The following is a 24,134-nucleotide window of genomic DNA, read 5'->3' on the forward strand; positions in this document are numbered from 1 at the left end:
CTGATTTTAAGCATTTTTAATTGGATTGTTATAGGTATGCATAGGCTTAATAATTTTCTAGAGTTTTAGATGGTATCTTCTCTGAACTCAAGCTGTTGTATTTCAACCTGAGTATTTTTCTACAAAGTGCCAGGGTGCTGAGCCAGATTTCAGAGGGGTAACTGGCACTGTACATTCAGAAAGCAGAAGAAAGCAAGTCCCCTGTAACACCAGGATATTGAACAAATTAAAAATGGTGAAATGCTTTAAACAGGTGAATCATACCCCAGCTGCAGATGCAGGTGAAAAACTGGTTTTGTTGCCAGCCTGCCAGGAAGGAAGTTTTTCTTTGATGAAGGGTCTCACAATTTGCTCTGAGCCTGGTCTTGTGAATCAGACCTGCCATCCAGATTTCTAGAAAGATGCCACCTCAGCACTGATTCACTCCACTCTAGTGTTTTGTTTCCAACCATGTTATTCTTTTCAGAGGTGCTCCTTTCCCTCTCTCGTATGTAGGTGCCAATATCTGACAAAAGAGGAAGGATCTTTTTTGAGACTGTCTTCTGCTTACTAGTGGTTTTTGTTGGTGGTGGTGGTTGGTTTTTTTTTTTTTTCATTTTGAATGTGAAGTTTCCTTAATTGGTTTACTTTGCAGTTCTTTGCACTTCTGTGAGATGGGATGTGGTCACTATTGACTGTGTTACAGCAGTTTTGGTCATTTTTTTGTTGACTAAATCATTTTGGTATTAAAGAACAGAAGATAAAAAGCAAACAAAAATGCCAAAGTACAGCAACATTATTGTTGCACTTGTATTCCCAAGTCTGAATTTTGTTGTGGAACACTTTTTATTTTGTACAGGTGATTATTATTGTCTTAGGAAATTTCATTACTCATCTTTATTCATATTTCTTAGGCGTAAAGAATGTATCTGTGCTTTGTAACCTCAACTACTTGCATTTCATTACACCCATTCTATTAATACTTAATGTTGTTACAGTTCCCCATTTATTAGTTAGGTTATAAAGACACTTTTTATTAGCAGTTTCCCCATTTTTTTCCCCCATCACATTTGTTCATTTGATTAAAGCTTTTATATCTCCTTATATAATTGTGTATTTTATTGAATGGGTGAGATCAAATCATTCGAGCCTTCGGTATAATTTTTATGGATTTTTTTTTTTCTAAAACCTCCTTGCAAAATACAGATCTAACAATCTGACACTTCCAAAAAGCAAATCCAAAAGAGCAAAGCGAAGCCCTTTTTTTCCTCCAGTGCTGGGGTTTCATGGTAGCTTTAAGCTGGAAGTGGTGCCAAGAGAAGCTGTCCCCACCCTACTAGTTGTTGTTACCAGCTCCTCCTCCTCCTCCCTTGTGCCAGCTTTATGTTCAGCTGGATTGGTTTTCTGGTTTTGTTCACTGCAGAACTGCACAAGGGAGGGAGCAGCTGGAGGAGTGGGAGTAAGTAGCCAGGCTTGGAAGAAGGGTTTTGCTGCTCCTGTCAGGATTGGTGCTGACCTGGGCTGCTTTTCAGTGAACCTGGAAATGTGACCTCGGTTTGCACCAGGCTGGAGTTGAAGGAGTGCATGGATGTTGGAAAACAAACCAGGAATGGGACTGATGTGTGTATGTGGGGTTTTTTTTGGTTGTTTGTGGGGTCTGTCGTCCCCTTCCTCCCTTTTCAGGTCAAGCAGCTAAACCATGAGGAATAGTTTAGAATTTGGAAAATGCTACTCTCTTTCAGTCTTTTTTTTTTTTTTTTGACATTAAAAACCTCCTTCACAGTAGAGCAGAGTTTACAGCTAGCAGAGTTTACATTCTGTGTGTGTAGCTCCCATCTCACCCATCTGCAGAGCAGGGCTTTATACACCATGGGGGTCACAGACCAGAGTAATTCAGGCAGCTTGTGGGGACCCTGGGCTGTTCTGATCACACTGAGACTGGAGCAGCACTGGTAGAGTGGGCAGTAGTTCCTGGTGCTGAGCTATGGGGAGGAATTACTATTTAATCTTATTGATTTTTTGGTCTTTGACTTTTGGTCTAGAAGTAAGAGCCAGGTGTAATCATTATTTAATAGAAAATATTTGTCATATTAACTAACTGTATTTGTGAGATAAAACACTTAGGCATTGGAATGAATTGAGTAATACAGGTGTTTGTTTTCTTTTACTGAGGACTGTGGTGTTGACATTAACTTCATGAAAGTTCTTGTGCGGTTTTTTTTGTTTGTTTGTCTGTCTGGGTTTTTTTAATTTTGAAAGTTAATGTGTATTTTAAATTATGGTAGTAGGGGCTAAAAACCATTTTTATTATGTCCTTTGTATCCTGAAATACTTTTTGATGTGTTTCCCTTCAAAGTGTGTTTGTGAGAGAGAGTGATTCCATTGTATAGCCTAGAAAAAAAATTATGTCCTGTATATCCATAATACTAAGAAAATTGGGTTGTTTTGGTTTTTTTTAGCCAGACATTTTTATTTGATCCTTCCTTCTGGTCCTTATTATTTAACTATGACAGTACATTGTGATACTTGTGGTAATTGTAACTTATTGATTTGTCTATGACTTCTTCACCAGATTACAAGCTGTTTATTTTGATGTGTTGTGGATCATGCTTTTATCAACCAAATCTGGAGGTGGACAGCAAAGAGAGAAACTCTGTGTTCCTGAACATTGTGTCTTCCTATAGCTCTATAAAATTGTCTTCTATGGCTAATACTTCATTCTCATAATTTGTTTATGGTATCTCAACAGTATTTTTAAAAAAAGTAAACACAGATTCTTATAATAGAGTCCCTCTTCATTTTCTATATTAGTAATTGCTTACAAACAGACCCACTTATTCATGCTCAGCTTCCCATTGGCAAAACAGTCTCTGAGTTGTTGCCAACATAAAGCTCAGATGATACACCTCCTAAAGGACTGAGGTTTAGATGAGCAAAGTTAAACTGTAGCTAAACAAAATATTTACTGTTTTGGTTTTGTGGATAAATAAAATCTTATGTAATTGGTGGCAGTTAACTTATATGAGAATTTTATCTGTCAGAAATATGCTTAAGGATCTGGATACAGGTGATAGGTCAGGTTTAATAATACTTTGAATTTTATCTCTAAATACTTTTTTTAATCAGTTAATGAAATGGAGCTTACTTTCTGGAAGCTGAATTAGTTTTTCCTCTGGTGGCTAATTTGAGCAATATGCTTATTGAGTGGTATTTTTTGGTGTGTTATATTTTTTTCTTTTTCCACTGTAGTTGCAGACATCTTGGTTCTTGGTTTTTTCAGAAAGCCAAAAATAGGAAGGAAAGAAGAAAGCAAGCTGTTGGCAGGTTTATCACTTGAGGATTTTTTGCCATGTTCTGCCATTTTTCATCTCTTCCTATCTCCTCTTGTAAATAGAGATGAGGATGATAAAAAATTTTAATGAGTTTTACTTCAGTGCAGAGTGTAGTATGAAAATTCATTTATGCCTACAAGGGGAATGTTCTTCCTATCATCATTTTTAGTTACACTTTTCTTTAGAGATGCTTATTTTAATGCATTTTTTTGCATAGAAGTTTGATGTCTTCCTTTCATTAAAAAAAATTCTGATTATTTCTTCAGTAGACAATCAGCTACGATCCTTGCCTGCACAGTGGATTTAAAATCAACTGCAAATTGCTGAAGAATTGCACTTCAAGTGGTCTCAAGAGACAGGAGAAGCAGGTCTTCACTATAATGGAAGAGGCCAAGAGCTCAAAGAATGGAAATCATGACCCAAGGAAGTCTGCCCGTCTTGTTGGTGAGGAAGGCAAAGCAGTCAAAGTTACAAATAATCAAAATTATAAACATAATAGAAATGACAAATCTGTGAAGGATGTTGGGAGAAGTTCTCCAAGTGGGAATAGCAGCAAAAAAGGTAAACAAAGTGATGTTTGTTCTGAAAAACAAGGAGAAAACAAATCATGCAAAGCAAACAGTTGTATGCCTGGGACTAAAGATACAGGCTCAAACCTTCAGGATCGAAGTCATGGAAAAGCAAAAAAATTTTCTAATTTATCAGCAGTGGAAAACCTGAAGCAGACAAAATCTCAACCAGTGGGAGAAAACTTTCCAGGCTCCCATGTTTCAGGGAATGGGATCAGTGTGGAAAGCTTAACAGCCACACAGAAAGGGAAACTGATGCTGGAAAATCCAGAGGGAGTTCATGCTTCAAAGACAAGTGTTGATCAGACTGGTGACCCTGGTAAGACTGCTTCAGATCAAAGAAGAATGGAACATAAGCCTGATGACTTGAGTGAGTATTATTCAGCACTGCTTTATTCAGTTTTCTTCTGGTAAAATTGTCAACCAACTAAAATGGGCTTTTGAAATGTTTCTGTTTTTGTATTTTTTGCACCTATAATAATGCTGGTTGCATTTAGAGATACCATGGTATTGATACAAGCATATTACTTAGACAATGAGAAATTGTGGTAATAGCTGTCCTCCTTTTCTCGTGTCTAAGACTTAAACATCTTTGCAAGATGCTTTGTATGTGGTTTTCAGGCAATTTTGTCAATGTTGTGTCTTTGAGAGGGGAGAACCCTTCATGATATCCCTGCCACTTACAGGAATGGCAGATACTGCTTTTCATAAAGAATGGGGAAAATCTGCTAGAAAACATTTTTTTGTAGGTGGGAGGAAAACTACCTTGTTTTTCTGTGATAGTTGTGTTCTTTTTGTTGATAAAAGCATTTATAATAGTTTTGGCTTGTGGCTATTCAGTTAAGGGAGTTCTGGAATAGAAACAGTCCATCAGTGGTTGTCCTTATGAGTATTTACTCCAAGACATTTTTCCATTTCAGAATTAAAATGATGGATCTGGCATTGTCTCACTTCAGGTTAGCTCCCTAGTTCAGAATTGGCCACACTTCTTCAGAAATGTAGGTTTTTTCTAATTAAAAAGCTGTTTTAAGATGACATGCCAATGCAGGCCTTTGCTTTGAAGTATTTCCCACTACTGAAACAGTTACAACAGTGGCATCTGTGGAAATACTAGGAAAATATTGAAGTTTGTTTTTTTGGTTTTTTGTTTTTTGTTTTTTTTTTTTTTGTTCATAAAATCTTAACAGAAAAACCAAGTTGAAGTGGCACCATCCTGTGTTCAGTCAGCTCTTTGTAGACCACCATCATGTACTGTAGGGACCACGTGTTACTGAGAAACCAGGACTTGAAAACTTGCTCAGTTCTGATTCCTGGCTATTCTTGGAGCACAGATCTCAATTGAGAGAAAGGAAAAAAGAAAAAAAGAACAGAATGAAACTCAAAAATAAATAAAAAGAAAACCAAAAAACAACCCACAAATAATCCTCAGTTTTGCTGATGTAAAAACTATTGGAATACTTTAAGAGGTAGATGCTTGTATGCCTTGGTGGACTGTGAACAAATAGGAATCTGGAGGAACTGGCCTTATGGAATGGATCTGCATGTTTGTGGGCAGCAGCATTCCAGAGCTCTGTGGTTGCTACCCATGGGCAACAAGGTGCTCAGATGGGACTCCAGCAGCCTTCTGAATTGAGGGCTTGGAATGCCTGATGAGTGGCTATGCAAGATCATTTGGGTGAATGTCTGCAAGGCAGTTCAATGGCTGTTTCCTTACCAAAATAGACTGTAAAAATATTTAAGCCACATTTTTCTTATTTTTGTTGTCGAGCATCAGGGCGTTGAGTACTTTTTCTCTTTTTGATAGCGCTTCTTAGTCTAAGAAATCCAAAATACTTTGTAACATACTGGAAAGATTCTAACATTTAAGGTGATGTTGGCCAGCCTTTGGACAAAAAAACTGGAATGTAGCTCTAATTTGTGTCTGGCACCTTAATGAAATGCTCCTAACTGCTCTGTACTTTCAGTTGTCCTCTGCTTGAGCTACTCTGAAGAAAATAACTGTTTCTTTCTTTAGGTAAAGTTAAGAATTCTGAATCAAGTAAAGACCATGCTTTGGAAACTGATTATTTAGAAAGCACCACTGCTATTGATGAATCTAATCTGACAGTTGAACAGGAACTGGGATTGAAACAAGCTGAAGAACGTCTGGAAAGAGATTATATCTCCCGACTTGAAAAAGTAGGTTGAGTTATTTATCAGATAAAAAAGAAAATGGGTGTCTTTCATTATCATCACCATATTTCTAGTTAGGTGGTGTTTCTGCTAGAGCCTGTTGCTTCTTTCTTCTTTATGATTAATCACTTAATGATCTAAGATATTATCCCTAGTAGTTGACTAGTCATTCATTGTGGCAGATGATGTGAAATGAAAATTAAGTCTTCCTTTTGTAGCACCTGTGGTATTTGTAGAATAACAATTTATAATTCTATAGACAGAAAGGTTTACAGTTGCATTACTTACCTTACATTTCCAACCCTAGCCATTCTATGATGTCCATGATTCTAGAAGGTTAGGTTACCTGGAAACTCAGAAACTTTGCACTATTTTCAGTATATTACCCTTCTGTCAGTCCAAATCACCTATGTTAAAGATGCCTCTATAAAAATGTTAGTCTAAACTGTTCTTAATATTATTTCCAGTGAAATACATTTCAAGCTCATTGTAGGTAACTCAGAAGTTTTTCTTACTGTCTAATGTGTCTCTTCTAGCATTTTAATCCCTTACATCTTGGTTTATGAAAATAACCATAAGTTTTTACTTCTTACAGCAGCTTTCTCACATTTGAAGGTCACTACTCTTCCTGCAGTCTTATGTTCTTTAGGCTCATTCTTTGGTCTGAGGGTTTCTTAGTTACTGATTCCTTTTTGTTGCTTTTCTGTAGGCATCTACCATGTAACTGGTGTCCAAAATTGGACATGGAGTTTCAGCTGATGTCTTACATGTAAAGAGGAAAGCTGACTTCATCTGTCTGAAATGCAGCATTTGTGTTTAAGAAACATGCTTTTTTAGCAGCAATATAATGTTGGATATTACTTTGACCAGCAGCAATCCCTATACCCTTTTCTGAAAAAATCCCTGATCAGGTGTTCCCAAGCCCTGTTTTTTTTGCAGTTGATAACACCTAAAGAGGAATAGTATTTTGCTTTGATATTATTTAATTGCAGCTTATTTATTCCGCTGCTCTAATTTGTTGTGATCTCTAAACTTTTGTCATCTTCTGTAACCTCTCCCAACTTGGTATATTTCACACTTTTAGTCAGCACACCCTCTATTGCATTTCCTAAATCTATAACAAATACTTGACTCCAGAAGGACCTTGTTGAAGAATAACTGGCACATGCTCTTAAGTTGGTGAAGAACCAGGATAGGTATGTGTGCTCTGAGGGCAGTTTTCTGAGCAGTTTTGCTCTCACCTTACTGTTCTTCATTTGGATAGTACTTATGGTCTCCTTTTGAGACTGGTATTATGACAAGTGACAAAAATTTTCTAAAATTCAAGATGCAGCATCTTCTGTTGCTTCCTCAAGCCCTATGATTTTATCTTTAAAAAAGCAGCTATAAAACTGGTCTAGCGCAGTTTGCTCATAGCAGATCAGTCTGTCATCCATGACCTGGTTTTGTGTGCTTATTAATAACTTATTACAGTAACTTTCTGGGGGCTAAATCTGACTGGTCTCTAATTCCTTGCTTCTCCCTCTTTAGCCTTTTAAGGATATTCTTAAATTTTGCTTTATAATAAAGGTAAATTTAAAAAATAACGACCTTTCCGGCAACATCTGTTGACATAATACTGTATCAGTATTGTAAAGAAATACCCATTTTTAAAAAGAGAGTATTATTGCTAATACTCATTCAGTTTTAGAAGAGTGGTAAAGTGTGTTTGATCTGCTTCAGTCATCAGATACCAAATACTTGAAACTTCTGAACTGGCCAAGTGTAATTGTCTACAACTTGTTTTCCAAATGGATGTTAATCATTTTACTAGGTATCTGTCTCATAAGAGACAAGGATGAAGATAATTAGTAGTCAAAGCATAATGACCATGTTATTTTAAAGTGATATTTACCATGTAGATGGACAGCATCTTTTTTTTCTTTCTTTTTTTTTCCCCAAAAAAGCAAAAGATCAGACTCAGTAAGTGGAAAAACTTGCCCAAATTTCACATTAGTTCAGGTTTCTGTACAGTAAGTCAAATGTGCTTAATTGATCTATAATGCACTTTAGAGTCTTAAAATGGTGTTCTCTGTCCATTCGTTGTTATGTCACTGTTCAAACATCTGGTGTTTTCAGTATACTTTTTGGGTTTAGTAAATATAGACGAATGAGAATTAGGATGAAAATGTTATGTAGGGTATTTCTCATTTATAACTAATAGCAGTTACTGGAAAAATGCTGACTACTCTGGAGGAAAAGTAAGGCTTTTTGTTGGGGCCCTTTTGTCTTTGCACTGAGCCAAAAGGTTTCCAGTCTTTGTAGCTGTGTTTAATTAGAGAAAGAAAACACAACTGCAGATTGAAGTGCAGTGTTTGTTAACAACCCCTCATCTTTGCAGCAGTGGTCCTTCTGCCTTTTAGTCTGATAGTTCTGGGTGGTTTCCTGGTTGAATAAACTCCACAGTGAGCCCTCTTGAACCCTAGGAAAACAGTGATTTCCACCTCCACCATCTTCTGAGTCTTGGCTGCTGCTTGCAGACTCCCAAGGGGTCTCCATTTGTGTACTCCATCTCTCCCAGCCTGGCTGTACAAAAAGGAACTTCTTTCTGTGTGTTTCTTGAGTTCTGAACATCTCAAATTCCTCATCCACATGGAATAATCTTACTCCTTGCCAGAGGATCCCACCTTATCCAGACTATAGTCATTAGTAAGCTAGAAACTGGCTGTCTTCCTCCTTGTTGGCCAGCTGCACCCTTTTTAATAGAACAAAAATGGAGCACTTGCACTGTAAATATGCTGGCCCAACAACAACACCATCTGTCATAACATCTATAGTAGATAATATGATGAATCCTTCCCCTTTTCTCATCAGAGAGAGGAAGATAGATGCTGAGATTTAATAAATCCCCATAGTTATTAAAAGCCTGAGCTGACAAGGGAATGGCTTACTGGTGGCTTTAGGTCAGCCTTAAGAGGTGTAAACTCTTCAGTCTTCATCTTGCCTCACTAAAATTTTCAGAAGTGTAATATTGAAGTCATCTCACCTCCCTTCCTCACTCTCCTCGCTAGTCATTTGGGTAAAAATCCATTTCCACTGTGATTTTTTTGAAGATTGCTTAACGTTAGCAAAGCATCCTGACTTTGCAAGCATTAAATAATTATTAAATACAATTTATTGTTTAAAAAATTGAGTTTTTCTGACACTTTTGGCAGAAACATTTCTTTTAATCTGTGTCCCTCTTTCCTCAGCGCTCCCCAGAATACACCAACTGTCAGTATCTATGCAAGCTCTGCCTAGTTCACATTGAAAATATCCAGGGAGCTCACAAGCATATTAAGGAAAAACGTCATAAGAAAAATATAATGGTAAGTTAACAAAATTTTGACTTTAAAAAAAAAAGTTTTTTTGTTTGTTTGTTTTTTGGTTTTTTTGTTATGTGGTATGTTTTCTTTGATCAGCTTAGTTTAGGTGAAAGTTTGTGTGCTGAGAAGAGATCCACAAATTTCTGGTGTTCACTTTCTGTTTGGGAGGAAGGGCTTGATGATCTGTCCAGGCAGGGAGGGAAATTTTTGGTCATTGCTTCTGAATGAGTGGTTCTGAGTAGGGGGAGTTCATCACACTTTTGGTAAAAGAGGGTGAAGTAACTTAGGTGAGGAACCCTTTTATTTTTTCTGTTTCTTCCAAAAATCTTGGCAACAAGACCTTCAGGTGGGATTTGAGATGTTGGTTTTTTTGTGGTTTTTTTTCTCTTTTGTCTGACTTGTAAAGTTTGTATTTACATCCGTTCTGTGTTGGGTAGGTGGAGGCAATAGTATGTCTAGACAAAAAAAGAAAAAGAATATTAAAGTAGGGAGGTTAGAACTCAGGTTCTAAGTCACTCATCATCTCCCTGCTCTTATGAATGCTTAGTATGAAAAATGGTTCTAAGGCCTTCAAAGAGAAAAGCAGTTTCCATATCAGATACCATGGGTGCTACTGTTCACTTTGCTTTAAGGATTTGTTACATGCATGAAATCCAGTAAAAGGCACACAGATTTTCTTGCCAAGTCATTTCTGTAGATGCTGATAAAAAGCCACAGATTGACAAATATGTTGAGTTTTGTGATCCAGCTGATTAAAATTACTCTTCCTGCAGCTGTTCTCCAAAACTCCTGTTTCCATGTATTTTTTACCATACTTCTGTTTGTAATTAATGCTATGATTCTATCGTACATGGAAGCCACCACTCTGAATGCCATAAATCCATTACATCCCAGAAATTAAGAATTTTATTATGTCCAGTTATTATTTGTAAATGCTTCTCTTCCTCTCTTTTAAACTGTGTCATAGGGAAAACTAAAAGAATAAAACAACAAACCAGCCACATGTTTGATACTGAAACACTTTCATGCTGTGTTTTTTACCTGAGCATGGAGATGAGAACTGAGGAGTGAGGTTTCCTTACAACTGAATGGAAATGCTAGAGGACCTGGAACAGTTTCAGTTTTTCCCTCTTGTCTTCAGATAGGTTTATATTGTGTGCCATGTTGCAGGAAAAGCAGTATGTAACTGTCTAAATTGTTACTTCATAAAATAGACCTAGTTACAGCTGTGAGATAACAGTGACATTAAAAAAAAAGAGGGGTCTTTAAATATGCATATGCTCTTTATTATGCTAAATTTGTTAAAATAAGAATTGAAGAGTTGAGAGATGAGAACTAATCAAACATTTTCAGGCTGGACTGTGGGTTTTTTGGGCAGAATTTTTTTCTGGTTAGTATTTATTTCTTCTCAGTCAGAGATTTCATCTAGTTCAGGAATTTGTGAAACAAGGGATTGTTCTACTTACCCCCAAATGACTTTCTGCATCTGACATGTTTCTTGCTGTTGGATGAAATCTATTCTAATTTGGTGCACTAAAAAAGCACTTAATGACACCAGCTGTTTAGGTAACAGTCCAGCAACAGGACTCAACTCACCAAAATTTCTTGGAACTAGAAATACTTTTTTGCCTCTATCTTTCCTCAAGTACAGTCCACTCCGAAAGACACCGGGACTCTAGAAAAACTTTCTTAGCTCACTTACTTTTATTATGTAGGAACAATTACAGCTTTTAATTTCCTTGGATGAATTCTGTTTCAAAACAGTCAGAAAATGTCGTTCAGGAATGTAACACAGCAGATTTCCTCTCCAGTTGCCAGCAGTGAAGCAACATGTTCTCTTAAACACTGAGCTTCTCCTGTCATTTCTGCAGGCCACACGAGTACATTTGCCAGTTAGGCTGGGCAGAGTTCCTACCTCTGAAAGTGTTTGGTCAGGACTCCATGTAAATAGAAGAACAGACAGCAAACAGTGCATTCTAACATCAGGCAATAGTAGGAAATAACATTTTTTTGCTTAAAATAGCCATTTTTGCTTTTATCTTCCAACAAATATTCAGGAAAAACAAGAAGAGAATGAGCTGCGTGCCCTCCCACCTCCTTCTCCTGCACAGTTGGCTGCTCTGAGTTTCACACTCATTGAGGCAGCAAATGAACAAGGCATATCAGATGATGACTTCAGAATTCGTCAAGAAATTGTAAATGAGATGGAGAAAATTATTCAACAGCCCTTACCAGGTATTTACAGTATGCTCCATTTTTCTTTGTCTTTATTTTTACACAGATTTATTGCTATATTCAGGCACTTTAATACAGACTAGCAGTTGGTTTAGAAGGAGCTAACAAACCTATAGAAAGAGGAAAATATATTTGTGCTTATTTTTGCTTCTTTCTGTTATGTGTTGATAGAAGCTATTGGTCCTCTTTAAAGTGATGATTTCTGATGAAGATTATAAATTTCTAAGGCATGAAATGCTTCCTTGGACATGGTTAAAACCTCAGCCACAGAGGATATCCCTCAAGCTCTAGTCCTATAAACCTTTCCACCTATATGTTACCTAACATTGCTGAATACTTGTGGCTGTTAGAGTAGAATTTTATTTTTTTTTGAGTGCAGTTAATTAAGCTAATATAAATATAGCAGGAGAGAAAAAGGAGGAGGAGTTTGAAATGTTTTGGTTCTTCTTCATATACTGGTCCTTCAGTAGTTCATAACATCTTTCAGAGCAGATAAAAGCTGGTGCATGAGACAATTTTTTTTTTTTTTTTTTAAAGCATAGTTTTAGGAAAAAAAAATAGACATATATGAATGATTTTACTCAGCTTCTCAGAGTCTCTGAAGTTGTCTTAAATAGGTAAAAATATTAAATTTACTTAACCATGTATGAATGTCTTGCCTGCCTTTTCCTTGCTTGAGTGCTTTATTTTGTTTAAAAGGAACTGTCAACAAAGAATTTTATAATTGGCTAATTGCTGCAGTGAAATCAAGCTGTTGCTAAAAAAAAGCTGTTAAAATTCTTCACTCGGGTAGTGAGAGTTATTGCCATTTTATATTTAATTGCTTATTAAGAACAAACAAAACTAAGGCTTCATTGCAAGAATACTTTAAAACAGCTTGGAAAATTCTGGACATTTGGTGATTATGCAGTTTGAATTCTCCATTTTCCTGTGATACTGTGTAATGGCAATGGCAAACCTTCACAAGAGGGAGAAAGTTCAATATTCATTAATCTGGGAGGCACAGTATCTAAAGCAAGGTATGCATCATCCATAAAGGAATAATTTATTTACTAGCTGTTAAATAATTATGTTTCTCCCTCTTCCAGACTGTTCCCTGAGGATGTATGGCTCCTGTTTAACAAGATTTGCTTTTAAGACCAGCGATGTTAACATTGATATCAAATTTCCCCCTAAGGTGTGTAGATGTTATCTTGTGTTAAATAAACCTGGTTTTTAAATCCAAGACATTGACACTTAATTCTACTCCATTACCTCAGTCTTTTGGGGCATATGATGTTAGAATTGCATAAACCATATAAGCTTTGATTTGGTGTCAGGTGTGGATGAAGTGCCAAGTTGATGAAGTTTTCATTGCTTATTAGATAACTTCAGTTCTGATTTATTGGACAATCTTATGCTGGGGTTTTTAAATTTTTTGGCTAAGCATTGGAGCAGTATGGAAAAAGTAACTCTGGGTAATTGTACTATGATTCATACAGGAAAATCTTGTAGGGCTTGTGAGGCTAAAAGTGACAGTTTTCATTTTATGTTTTAGTCACCTCTAAGTAGATGTCACATCTCAGTTTACTGTGGTATAGAATTCCTGCAAAGCAGTGTAACTTATCTTTGAACATGGAAGTTGCTGGTTTATATTAAGTATCTGATATTAGCACCATGGTCTTAGAGGCACAACTGCTGAACTTGCTCTTTTTTTGACTGCATGTGAAATTCAAAATACTTGTTTTGGGTACATGCTTACGTGTAGCATTTTGAAATGATACTGCAGTTATGAAGCAAGACTGAGTCCTTTTGGAGACACTTGCATGTGGAGTGTAGCATATCACTTTTTCACTGAGGCTCGAAGGTGCTAATTTTCAGCTTTTCTTTGAATTGTTTACAGATTATCTTTGAAACACCACTTAAACTTATATCTGGGCCAAAAAGAAAATGCATTTTTAAATTACAACCCTTAAAAGCCCTTGGGAAAGTACTAATATTAAATTCTTTGCTCTTGTGCATTTCTAGTGGCAAATGTTGACATGGAAATTGTTGAATATATCACAAGTATTTTGTTTTAACCTTATGGAGTGTGTTCATACAGAACTAGGACAGTATATTAACTAAAGTAGCCTTAGGCTAAAAGCAAGGTGGCCGATCTGTTCACTAGTACCTGTTTTCATGTTGTGCACAGATTTCACTTTTGTGGAAGAGCACTGAATTACTGGTGGAACCTAAGTAGTTTTAAACAAAGTATAAAATAAAGTAGGTTTGTCTGAATAATGTAACCTGCTCTCATTTTGTCATTTTAGATGAGTCAGCCAGATGTTCTGATACAGGTGCTTGAAATCTTGAAGAATAGTGGTGAGTTTTAGTTGCATATCATTTATGTTTAATTAACATTCCCGTTGCTTTTTGCTTGGTTGTATTCTTCATTTTTTCTGTAAACTCACAAAAATGGCTTCATTTTTAATCAGGGCATCTGAAACTACCTCACCTGTTCTTATGAATTTGATCTTTATGAGTACCAGTGCTTGTCTAAGTGAGATGAGAACCTGCAGCAGGAGAATGGCAGCCTGGGTAGTTCAGGTCACATTGTCAGAATGTATGCTTAACAGTGCTGGATGCCAGGTTAAAAATTATTTAACTTTGTAGGAGAAATTCTAAGCAGGAAACCCAGAAGCCTTTCTTATGACCCTCAGTGAGAGCTATTGCAAGACTTGTATTAAAAGGAACTCATCTATCCCTGTAATCCACACATCTGCATCCAAGTGACAAAAGTGGCATTGCAGTTTTGATCCTTCAGGAAGTTTTTATAGGTCAGATCCATAAGTCAGTCTCAGATGATGGATTGTCAGAGACAAAAGGGTTCTAGAAGAGAAGCCAGCTCAGCTTCCTGATACGGGTTTGGGTTTTCTTTGTAGTTTTGGTTTTGTCTTTTTTTCCTGTTGGCTGTGTGATAGTGAGTTACTATGTAAAAATCCTAGTATAAATGTGATAGTTTTAAAAACACAATTGGGAAACCTGTAGAAGACTTTGATGCATAATATTTTTTTTCCTCCTTGCTTAGCTGTCTACTCAGATGTGGAGTCAGATTTCCATGCCAAAGTTCCTGTGGTCTTTTGCAAAGATGTTAAAAGGTACATGTAATTGAGAAGCATTTTTAATGAGATACCAATTTCTACTCTGTTCATAGCAGCTGATTTCCTGCACCCCTGACAAGAAGGATTACTGGAACATTTAGCTGACATTCTTGTTGAAGGGGAATTGCTCATACTAGAAAATACAATCAAGAAAGAAATCTTACCTTTGTTTTTGTGCCTCCCAGAGCTCATTACTTCTAGGAGTCTGAAAATACCAGTTCTGTTTCAAAGTTAACTGGAGAAAAATGATATGTTTTTCAGTTGATACTTAAAATTTCTCCTAGCAGTTTAATCCAGGGCTTTAAAAGCATTTTAGAAGATGGACATTACCAGTAGGGACACATCATCTGACATTTTGAGTAAGATCCTGAGAAGTAACAGTCTCTAAAATGAAACATGATTGCTGTATGATGTCTGCCTTGCTTTGATGGGCTGGAGGTATACAACTGAAGCTCTGATGAAGTAAATGCAACAAAGGGTGGACATATATTTTCCTGTGTTTGTAGATTATGCAAATGCCTTGTAGTTACTAAGAGAATAGGAATAATTATTTTAAGCAGCAAATGGGAAGTTTTTCACCAGCTGTTTTCTGGACTTAGCAACTCTTAGTATGCAGCAGTCCTGGGGGATTTTTAAAATTTATGTGATAGGTGGTTACCTAGAATTTGAGTTGTGTTCAGATTGCACAGTTAAGTAATGGTAGAATTTAGAGCAAGTACATAATTCTCTTACATTTTTTAGCTGTAATGAACTGTAAATTCTAGATCCAACTGATGAATCATTAATAAAATGTGATTATATTCTGTAGCTTTTGTTTAAAAAGTTCATATTCTTACATAGGTAGACACTGCTGCATGATTTTATAGTGGTGGATGTCATGCCCCATCTCTCTCCTGCCCCAAGCACCATCTGTATGCACAAGGCAATAACTCCTTTTATCTGTTCTACATTTGTACTTACAGTGGTTTGACATGCAAAGTAAGTGCTAGAAATGATGTGGCTTGCCTTACAACTGACCTCCTGGCTGCACTGGGTAAACTGGAGCCTGTCCTTATTCCCTTGGTCTTGGCTTTCCGCTACTGGGCTAGAGTAAGTTTATAGATATTGAGGATAATTGATTATTTTCTCTTTTTAAGCAGACTGCAATGTAATGTATACAATGTAGCATATAATATACCCTCAATGTATTTGTAGAAAAGAACTTTGTGCCTCAAGTTCATCTTTTACCTTAACAAGCCAGAGTAAGACTGGAGATTTTTGGTGTTAAACTGTAAATACATACATGAAGTTTTCACTCTTCTGCTAGCAAGTTAATACACTAGTTCCTTAAAAATTCTTAATTGCTTCTTGAAAAGCAGCTCAACAGAGCAACCAGGTCTGGAAGACTTTCTGCTGTTGAGGTCACATTGAAGAAAGTTAACTTGCTCAGAAAAAGGTCTGTCATCATACCCTGCTGTACTTCTTACAGACATCAACAGTGATGGCAAAAAACAATTGATGATGTTCCCAGACAGCGTTTAACTGTCTAGTAATTCAGTCCTGAAATTGCTGCCAGGCTCTACTTGACTTAAGATGTCTTGGCTTTATTGAAAAATCTGTGTATGAGATACCACACAGTAACAAAAAAAAGATGGTTGGCTGAAATTCTAAATAGGAACACAAGTGTGTTCCACAATCACAAAATGTGATGAAGCTGAAGAAAATAACACATAAGAAAATCATGTAGCCAAAGACTGTACAAATTACTATAATTTGCTTTTTTTTCTCTATGTGGCATGGCGTTATGACTGCAGTTTCTGAGATAAAGGATTGTCTGTTTTCACTTAAATATTAATCTCTCCCTTCTTAAAATCTACTATAAAAGGACAAGTATTAAAATGCTGATGTTACAGCAGAAAAGTAATGATTTATTCTCTTACAGCTCTGTCACATTGACTGTCAGGCTGAAGGTGGGATTCCATCATATTCCTTTGCCTTAATGGTGATATTTTTTCTTCAACAAAGAAAACCACGTATTTTACCATCCTACTTGGGCAATTGGGTAAGTGATTTGGGACTATAGTAACCTTATTGTTAAATTGTTGACATTATTTCTGTGTTCTGCAAGTTTATAATTTTTTTTTTTTTTTACCTAAGAAATTCGTGAATAAAACACATGGGTACTTAATCCTTACACAGTTGATTCCTGATGATTCTGATGACTTTTAAAAAAGGCATCTGCTGTAACCTTTGTAATTGTGTCACACTCTTTTTGGAAAAAAGGCAAATATTTTCTTAAGTTCTCTGAATTTATTACTCTGGTATGAGTTACACGTGAGGGGGATAAATATCATAATTGTCAGTGTTACTTTTGGTGAAACCTTCTGGTTGTTTGCATTATATACAGTTTTATTTCAGAGCTACTTTAATTGTTGTTAGATTGAAGGCTTTGATTCGAAGAGGCCAGATGACCACCAGCTGAAAGGTATTGAAGAGGAGTTTGTACGGTGGGAGTACAAACCACCAACAAATGGTGCAGCAAAAAACTCAGTTGGAGCAGAAAATAAAACTAAAGTTGATCAACAGAAAGGTGGTGGGAAAAAGGTAACAAGCTCAGAAGCAGACAACCAAAGTAATGCAAAGGAGAAACATGGCAATGTAAGTCATATCTTTATTTCATTGAAAACAGTAATTTCTCTTTTACCCCTGTTTTTTATCTTTAATGCTGGATGGAACTAGGAAAAAAACCAGAAGTTTTCATTTCTCACTGCAGCTGAGCATTCTTGTCCTTGTGTTTCAGTCTCTCTTAGCATTCAAAACCCCTCACCAAGTTTCACTGGGGCAACTGTGGTTAGAACTGTTGAAGTTTTACACACTGGAATTTGCTTTGGAGGAATATGTCATCAGCATACGGGTACAAGAACTCTTAACCAGAGAGAATAAAAACTGGCCTAAGAGGCGAATAGCCATTGAAGGTAGGATAATACCCTTTCCTAGTTCTGAAGTCATTCACTGTTATCTTTGCTTACCTGATACTTGGAGTTCTGTCACAGGAAGTCTGAGCAACAATTGGAGGAGAAATTAAATTGTTTTTTGTATATGTCCCTGCCCTCGCAGGGGGGTTGGACCTTGATGATCTTTAAGGTCCCTTCCAGCCCTAACCATTCTATGATTCTGTATTTTGGCAGCTGCTTAGTCTGTGTAAGGACAGATTTTCTGTTTAGTGCTGCTTTTTTGGGAATCTGGTCCATAAAATACAAACTGTGAGTTTGTTTCACAGTTTCTTACCATTTACCTCTCTCTGCATTCTTTCTCTAAGCTATTATTTATTCCTTTTTAATAATTCTGATGTTTTCAGAATTTTCAGTACCTCACTGTATTTCCAAAAACCACGATGTATTTTCTGTGTTCCCAGCCTATCAGTTTGTTTCCTCTGACTCTAATGCAGGCTGGACAGAGAGGTTAGCTCTGATCAGGGTGAACTGGAGCAAACTCATCAAAGTAAAACCCCACAAAGAGAGTACACAGAGTCCCCCAAAGAGAGTCCAAACAAAGCCCCACAAAGAGAGTCCATTGGAAATGCCACCAAGAGGGAAAGGGATATGCTGTGGAACTGAATGCCATGTCATAGGCTATGCCTTGAGTGAGACCATGTGAATTTCATGATAATGCATACCCTGAATTCTGTATGTTGGGGAGAGAAGGATGGAAAATAATTCTGTCTATTAGTTCTTTATAACTTGAAGACATTAACTTTTTTTTTTTTTTACATAACTTTATTTCTGTTCCTCAATTCAGAAGAATGTGTAAAATACTTAACAGGGGAAAACACAGAACAGAGCATGGCATTCTGAATTGACCTTAAGAATAGACAAAAAGGGAATTCGAGGGAAGTTAAGAAACCATATTTTTATTAAACCATAAATAATGAATTTTGGACTTGGAGAAATGGGTCAAACAGAATCATAAAGGCACCATGAGTTACTGTCTTTGAAGGCAAAGTCAGTAAGGTACAAGAAGAGCAAGAGGGGAAAGTAAAAAGAAGGAAAAGAAAGCAGTGAATTGTTGAGGCACATGTTGAGTGGCCAGTCTTGAGATCACTCCTGGGGCTTTAATTTCCCCACCCAGTTCTTCAGTCACTTTTGACTAGAGAGTTTTAAAGCTAAAGTAGTGTTTATTCAGCATGTAGGAAAATAAAACCTATATGATGAAAGGGCAAAATATTGAGTAGGAAACATTAGGGTAAATAATTTCCAATAAATAATTTTCAAAACCAGATTGCATTCTGGTTCTGATACATGCTGTTGTTGGTCTTATGTTATTTTCATTTTTTTTGTTGTTGTTTGCTTGTTTGTTTGTTTTAATGTAAAGTTTGTAACTGGAATTAGTAAGTAACAGAATCTCAGTTTGACACTATCTTCCCAGGCAAACTTATAGCAACTATGCTAGTGCTCTTTTTACTTGGAAAACATGTTTGATCTAGAAATTGCTAGGAAGGACTAAGAATGAAACCTGGTGAGATTGGTTCATATAATCCTTACAACTTAATTTTACTCTTGGAGAAATTCATTTCCTAAGGGAAATTCAAATACACCTTCAGGCAGGCCTACGTTTATTTTGCCTTTGTATGTTTATTTTCATTTACAGTTTAAAAATTGACCATAATATAAGGGTACAATATACCTATGGTTTTCTTTTTTAAATAAGACTATTTAGAACAGTGTCTGATAGCCAACCATTTGTGGCCACATGTGTGTTGTGCTTGGTATGGAGGAAGTCCAAAAAGCCTTGCGGGCCCTGTGTCGTCTTAAGTATCTCCAAATACAGTCCTGGATTATAAGAATATCTTTTTAACTGCTGTATCAGAACATAAGTATTTCACCTTCTTCGTCGAAATGTAGAAATTCAGGATTACTAAAGGAATTGTTCTTTTTCTTCTAGATCCTTTTGCACTAAAGAGGAATGTTGCACGAAGTCTAAACAGCCAGATGGTGTTCGAGTACATCCTGGAGCGATTCAGGACAGCGTATAAATATTTTGCATGTCCACGAAGTAAAGATGGGAATAAATCCAAGCCAGATACCAAGAAGAAAGAAAAAGGGAAAATGAATAATAAGAAAGCCTCGAGATCTGAAGAGCCTGTAGCCAACTGTTGCCTTTCCCAAGGGGAAAAAGTTGTAGATAAACAAAATGTAGGAAGTGGATGTAATGTGCCAGAGGATGAACTTGAATGTAATGAAGTGGTAGAAGCTGTAGCCAAAAGACATACTTCTAAGAACACAGACTCTTTGCTACTTCCAACATTGGACTCTAATTATGATGAAGATAAAGAAGAAGCTTTATCCCTTATTTCGAATGAATGCTGTGAACTAAAGCAAAAATCACTTAAAGAGAGGGATGATTTAGAAATTTCAGTTTGTGTAACTGAAGGTGAGCAAAGCCACCATTGTAACTGCAGTGACCATCAGCCCTATGACACAAATTCTAGTAATGAATTTTCTGATGCTGAAAGTAGACAGAGTTTGGTAACAGAGTCTTCTCAGAAGAGTAAGTGCACTGGCACACCAGCTACCTCGCCCAACTGCAAAGCAATGGTGGAAGCTCATGATCTCAAAGATGAAGGCAGACTCTCTACAGAAGAAATGCATTATGTGTTTGATAAGTTTATTTTGACTTCAGGAAAGGTAAGCAGTGTATGTAAAGAGTGCTGGGCCTGCATCTGTGTGCTGTTAACTTCTTAATCACTAAAATTAATCAGTGGATGACAGGATTTTCCTAGTGATTGTTTCAATGTCTGTTATGACTGATAGCTCTACCCTTTTTAGAGCACCTGTTATTTGGGACTGGAAAACACCAAACATTGTGCCATTTTGACAGGATGGTCTGTTGCCCCATCTTAGGCAAAGCTTTCTGATTTCCACAGAACAAAAAAAATACTGGGTTTTGTTTTTGTTTGGACTGTGGGTTTTTTCCCCCTCTTCCTCTCCCACTTCCTTTTAGCATTTCCAGGTGCTCTTATGCACTGTGAGAACTAAATGCAGATTGTTGAGGGATGCTCTTCTGTTCTTCATAGAGACTCTGGTGTCGTTCAGATGTTAAATGTTGCACAACTTGCATGGAAATGTTAGGTCTGTTGAACTGTCTTAAAAGTAAAATTGCATTTGTGCACTTTTTTTTTTTTGCTTTGTCCAAAAGCCACCAACTATAGTATGCAGCATCTGCAAACGGGATGGACATTCCAAAAATGACTGCCCAGAGGATTTCAAGAAAATTGATCTTAAACCACTACCACCAATGACAGACAGATTCCGGGAAATACTTGATATAGTGTGTAAAAGATGTTTTGGTAAGTTCAAAACATTTTTGTACTCTGCTGTAAGTTGTGAGCTTGTAATCTTGAAAAAAAAAAAAACAGCTGTAGGGTTAATTATTTATTCCATTGAATTCAGGGGGAAGAAACTCTTCCAGGTACCCTAGACTACAAACTCACCAATATTTTTATTTTTATATAACCTAAATATCAAGCTATCAAATGCTTATAAGAGATTTGAGAAAGCAGTTCTATGCAGGATTTTTCACAGGGTTTGTAAGAAGTTACTCGTGTTTCCAGTAGTTAGGCTCAGGGAAAAAAAACAGGTTTTGTGGCTTCTTTTGGAAAAGCCCCTTTTGAGTGCTATGGTGTGTTAACTTTGGCTGGACAGCAGATGTCCACACCAAGCTGCTCTGTTTTTTTAATAACTGCAGAAAAAAACAGACAACTGAAATGAAATGCTAACAACTCCAATGATAACATAAATCCCCACGTATTAAGTAAAGATATTTTTTTAAATGGTATCCAATACTTCTAGTTAGTTGAAAAGTATTTTTGAAGTAGCTGTGTATGACATCTGACTCTGTTTGAACTTGTTTTTACTTAGATGAATTATCCCCTCCTTTATCTGAGCAACAAAACAGAGAACAAATTCTGGCAAGTTTGGAAAGATTTATTCGAAAAGAGTATAATGGTATGTAACAGTAGGTAGTGATTCTTGATAATGCTTTCTTCATTCATGTTGTCCAGAGCATGAAGATATTTGTCTCATTATTACTTATTTTCTTAAAGCAGTGGCATCTCTTTTCCCTCTGTATGTAAAGCTGTTTTGCATACTTCTAAACAGAATATCCCTCAGTGCTATTCCATGGAAATGTCTCTTGAGTGGAGGAGTAGCTGCAAGATAAAGGATGCAGATAAAGGACTATTGCAGCCAGGACAAAAAGTTTTGAATAGTTGGGTTTAGTGTTACCTGGGTTGTGGGCTGAGTACATTTGTTGCCTACTCACCAGTGTTTAGAATGTACTAGAATGGTGGAAATCAAGGCAGAGAGATGCAAAGTGATATTTTTTTTTTTTTTTTTTCCTTGTGGGTGGTGTAAAGCAGTGTTAGAGCCAGGTACCAAACCCAGGTTCCTCAATTCCAGCTGATTGCCTAATCACAGAAGGCCATCTGTTCTGCTGTAGCTAGCCTGGAATCAAGGAACTGGGAATTCTACTTCCATCTACCAGCTGTGCCCCCTCACTTACTGGGACCAGCTGAGGATTGAGTCCTGTTACAGAATCTTGAAGGACTTAAGATTTCTGATTCTGTTAAAAATTAGAAAGAAGCTGTGAATAGGTGCTTATATATATTTTTTCCTAGCACTGATGTCAGTTGAACAGATAAATGTATTCTTTTCACTTAGAAATTGGTTCCTCTCAGTTACCTAGTTTTGCTTTCCTTCACAAGAATGAAAATACAATATTGTGTTTCAAACAAAAATGTAAACAAAACAGGAAAGAATGTTCCATGAAGTGTATTCATCTTATTGCTGTGCCTTCCTGAACAGTGAGTTGTGGTTGCAGAAACTTACTGGTTGACCAGATTTACCCAGGCACAATAAAGATAAGTAACCTGAATAAAGTATGAGTGGAATGAGAAGTATTGCTTGGACTACCAAAAGTAGCTCTGTCTTATCTGTGGAGTAAAGCTGTGCTGGTGACTGGGTTTGCACATTATTTTGCTTTATTTAAAGCAGGAAAGTATGGTTATGTACCACAAAATATTGCACCACTTTTAGAGATGCCATCTAAAGGTTATAGTAACTTTGTAACATGCCTTACTTGCAAAAATTCCATGGGCTTTATCCTGCTCTACTTGATATAAATAATTTTTTAAAATACTGTGCTTCTATCAAAGCTGAAGTCTTAGTGACCTTGTAAGCTCTCTCTTAAAGCTCCTCTGTTTTGGGCACCTACACATCTCAGTTGAGCAATATTCCATACTGAACACTTACTATTTGAGTGTAAAAGGATTTATCTTTTTTTGGTCTGCTCTTTTAATCAGACAAAGCCAGACTTTGCTTGTTTGGCTCTTCAAAGAATGGATTTGGATTTCGGGACAGTGATCTAGATATCTGCATGACTCTGGAAGGCCATGAAAATGCAGAGGTAAGGGGTTTGAAATTTATAAAATTTACTATTTCAAATTTAAGGATTCTTCAAGGGTTTTTAATTGAGTTAGGATTCCTAACTGAAATGGTAGGTAGGATTTTGCTAGTAGTTATTTTGGCTTGTTGCATGCACAGTTGAAGCAGGATACAGCCTATTTTACTCTTAATGCCCTACAGACACCTAAAATGTACTGTAGGTGTCCACATCAAGAGTGAGTCACCAGTTTACATAAGTCCATCTGTTGACCTAGTACTTGATTCTTTTTCTATGTGGACTTTTCCTCTAAGAAATGTGTGTTTGACAGTAAATGTTCTTGTTAGAATAGGATCTGTGTGTTAACATCTGAAGCTGTGGTGTTTGTTTTTCCTAGAAACTGAACTGTAAAGAAATAATAGAAGGTCTGGCAAAAGTTCTTAAGAAGCATCCAGGTAGGTGTTCTAAAGTATCATTTGTGTTGTGTTTACACTTACTACATATGTAGTTAATGGAGATGTTTTATGTACTAAAGTGTTGCTTCCCCAGGTCTGAGAAACATCTTGCCTATAACAACAGCCAAAGTGCCTATAGTAAAATTTGAACACAGACGGAGTGGCTTAGAGGGAGATATCAGCTTGTACAATACACTGGTAAGCATCTGCTTGTGTTTGTTTTGTCTTCAGATAAAGATTTTTATTTAATTCATTGCAACTCATTCAAAAAATCGTTTGAGGGAATAATTTTGAAACCGAAGTTAAAATGTTTTTCCTTATTTGGGTGTTTTTTCTTCATTATTTAAGTTCATTAGCTCACACTCATAGCCCAGCCCAGTCAACTGTACAACCTGATGGCAGAGTGGTGTCATCAGACACAAAACATTATTGCAAATAATCCTGGAAATCAGTTAGTGCCACATTCACCATGGCATCTGTGCCACAATACACTTGTGAAGAAGCTGCA

At 36.7% G+C, this 24,134-nt stretch overlaps 1 protein-coding gene across 8 annotated transcripts in view; it reads left to right on the forward strand.

Annotated features, from left to right (window-relative positions):
* TUT4 (terminal uridylyl transferase 4) overlaps positions 1–24,134 on the forward strand; it is a 50,340-nt gene that overhangs the window by 9,144 nt on the left and 17,062 nt on the right. For 5 of the 8 annotated variants that reach the window (XM_071750125.1, XM_071750127.1, XM_071750123.1 and 2 more), the window contains exons 2-18: positions 3,578–4,250; positions 5,895–6,058; positions 9,283–9,399; positions 11,454–11,631; positions 12,720–12,808; positions 13,923–13,974; positions 14,681–14,750; positions 15,716–15,842; positions 16,675–16,794; positions 17,172–17,390; positions 17,533–17,707; positions 19,674–20,416; positions 20,928–21,078; positions 21,650–21,736; positions 23,092–23,195; positions 23,569–23,626; positions 23,721–23,824. In XM_071750125.1, the coding sequence (XP_071606226.1) occupies positions 3,692–4,250; positions 5,895–6,058; positions 9,283–9,399; positions 11,454–11,631; positions 12,720–12,808; positions 13,923–13,974; positions 14,681–14,750; positions 15,716–15,842; positions 16,675–16,794; positions 17,172–17,390; positions 17,533–17,707; positions 19,674–20,416; positions 20,928–21,078; positions 21,650–21,736; positions 23,092–23,195; positions 23,569–23,626; positions 23,721–23,824 (3,117 nt within the window). In that variant the 5' untranslated portion in view covers positions 3,578–3,691. Of the gene's footprint in view, positions 1–1,362; positions 1,439–3,577; positions 4,251–5,894; positions 6,059–9,282; positions 9,400–11,453; positions 11,632–12,719; positions 12,809–13,922; positions 13,975–14,680; positions 14,751–15,715; positions 15,843–16,674; positions 16,795–17,171; positions 17,391–17,532; positions 17,708–19,673; positions 20,417–20,927; positions 21,079–21,649; positions 21,737–23,091; positions 23,196–23,568; positions 23,627–23,720; positions 23,825–24,134 lie in introns of those variants that run through there. The other 3 variants (XM_071750124.1, XM_071750128.1, XM_071750126.1) reach the window with 2 other exon arrangements.

This window comes from Heliangelus exortis, chromosome 8 (assembly GCF_036169615.1).
Source record: "Heliangelus exortis chromosome 8, bHelExo1.hap1, whole genome shotgun sequence".
NCBI classification, from domain to species: domain Eukaryota; kingdom Metazoa; phylum Chordata; class Aves; order Apodiformes; family Trochilidae; genus Heliangelus; species Heliangelus exortis.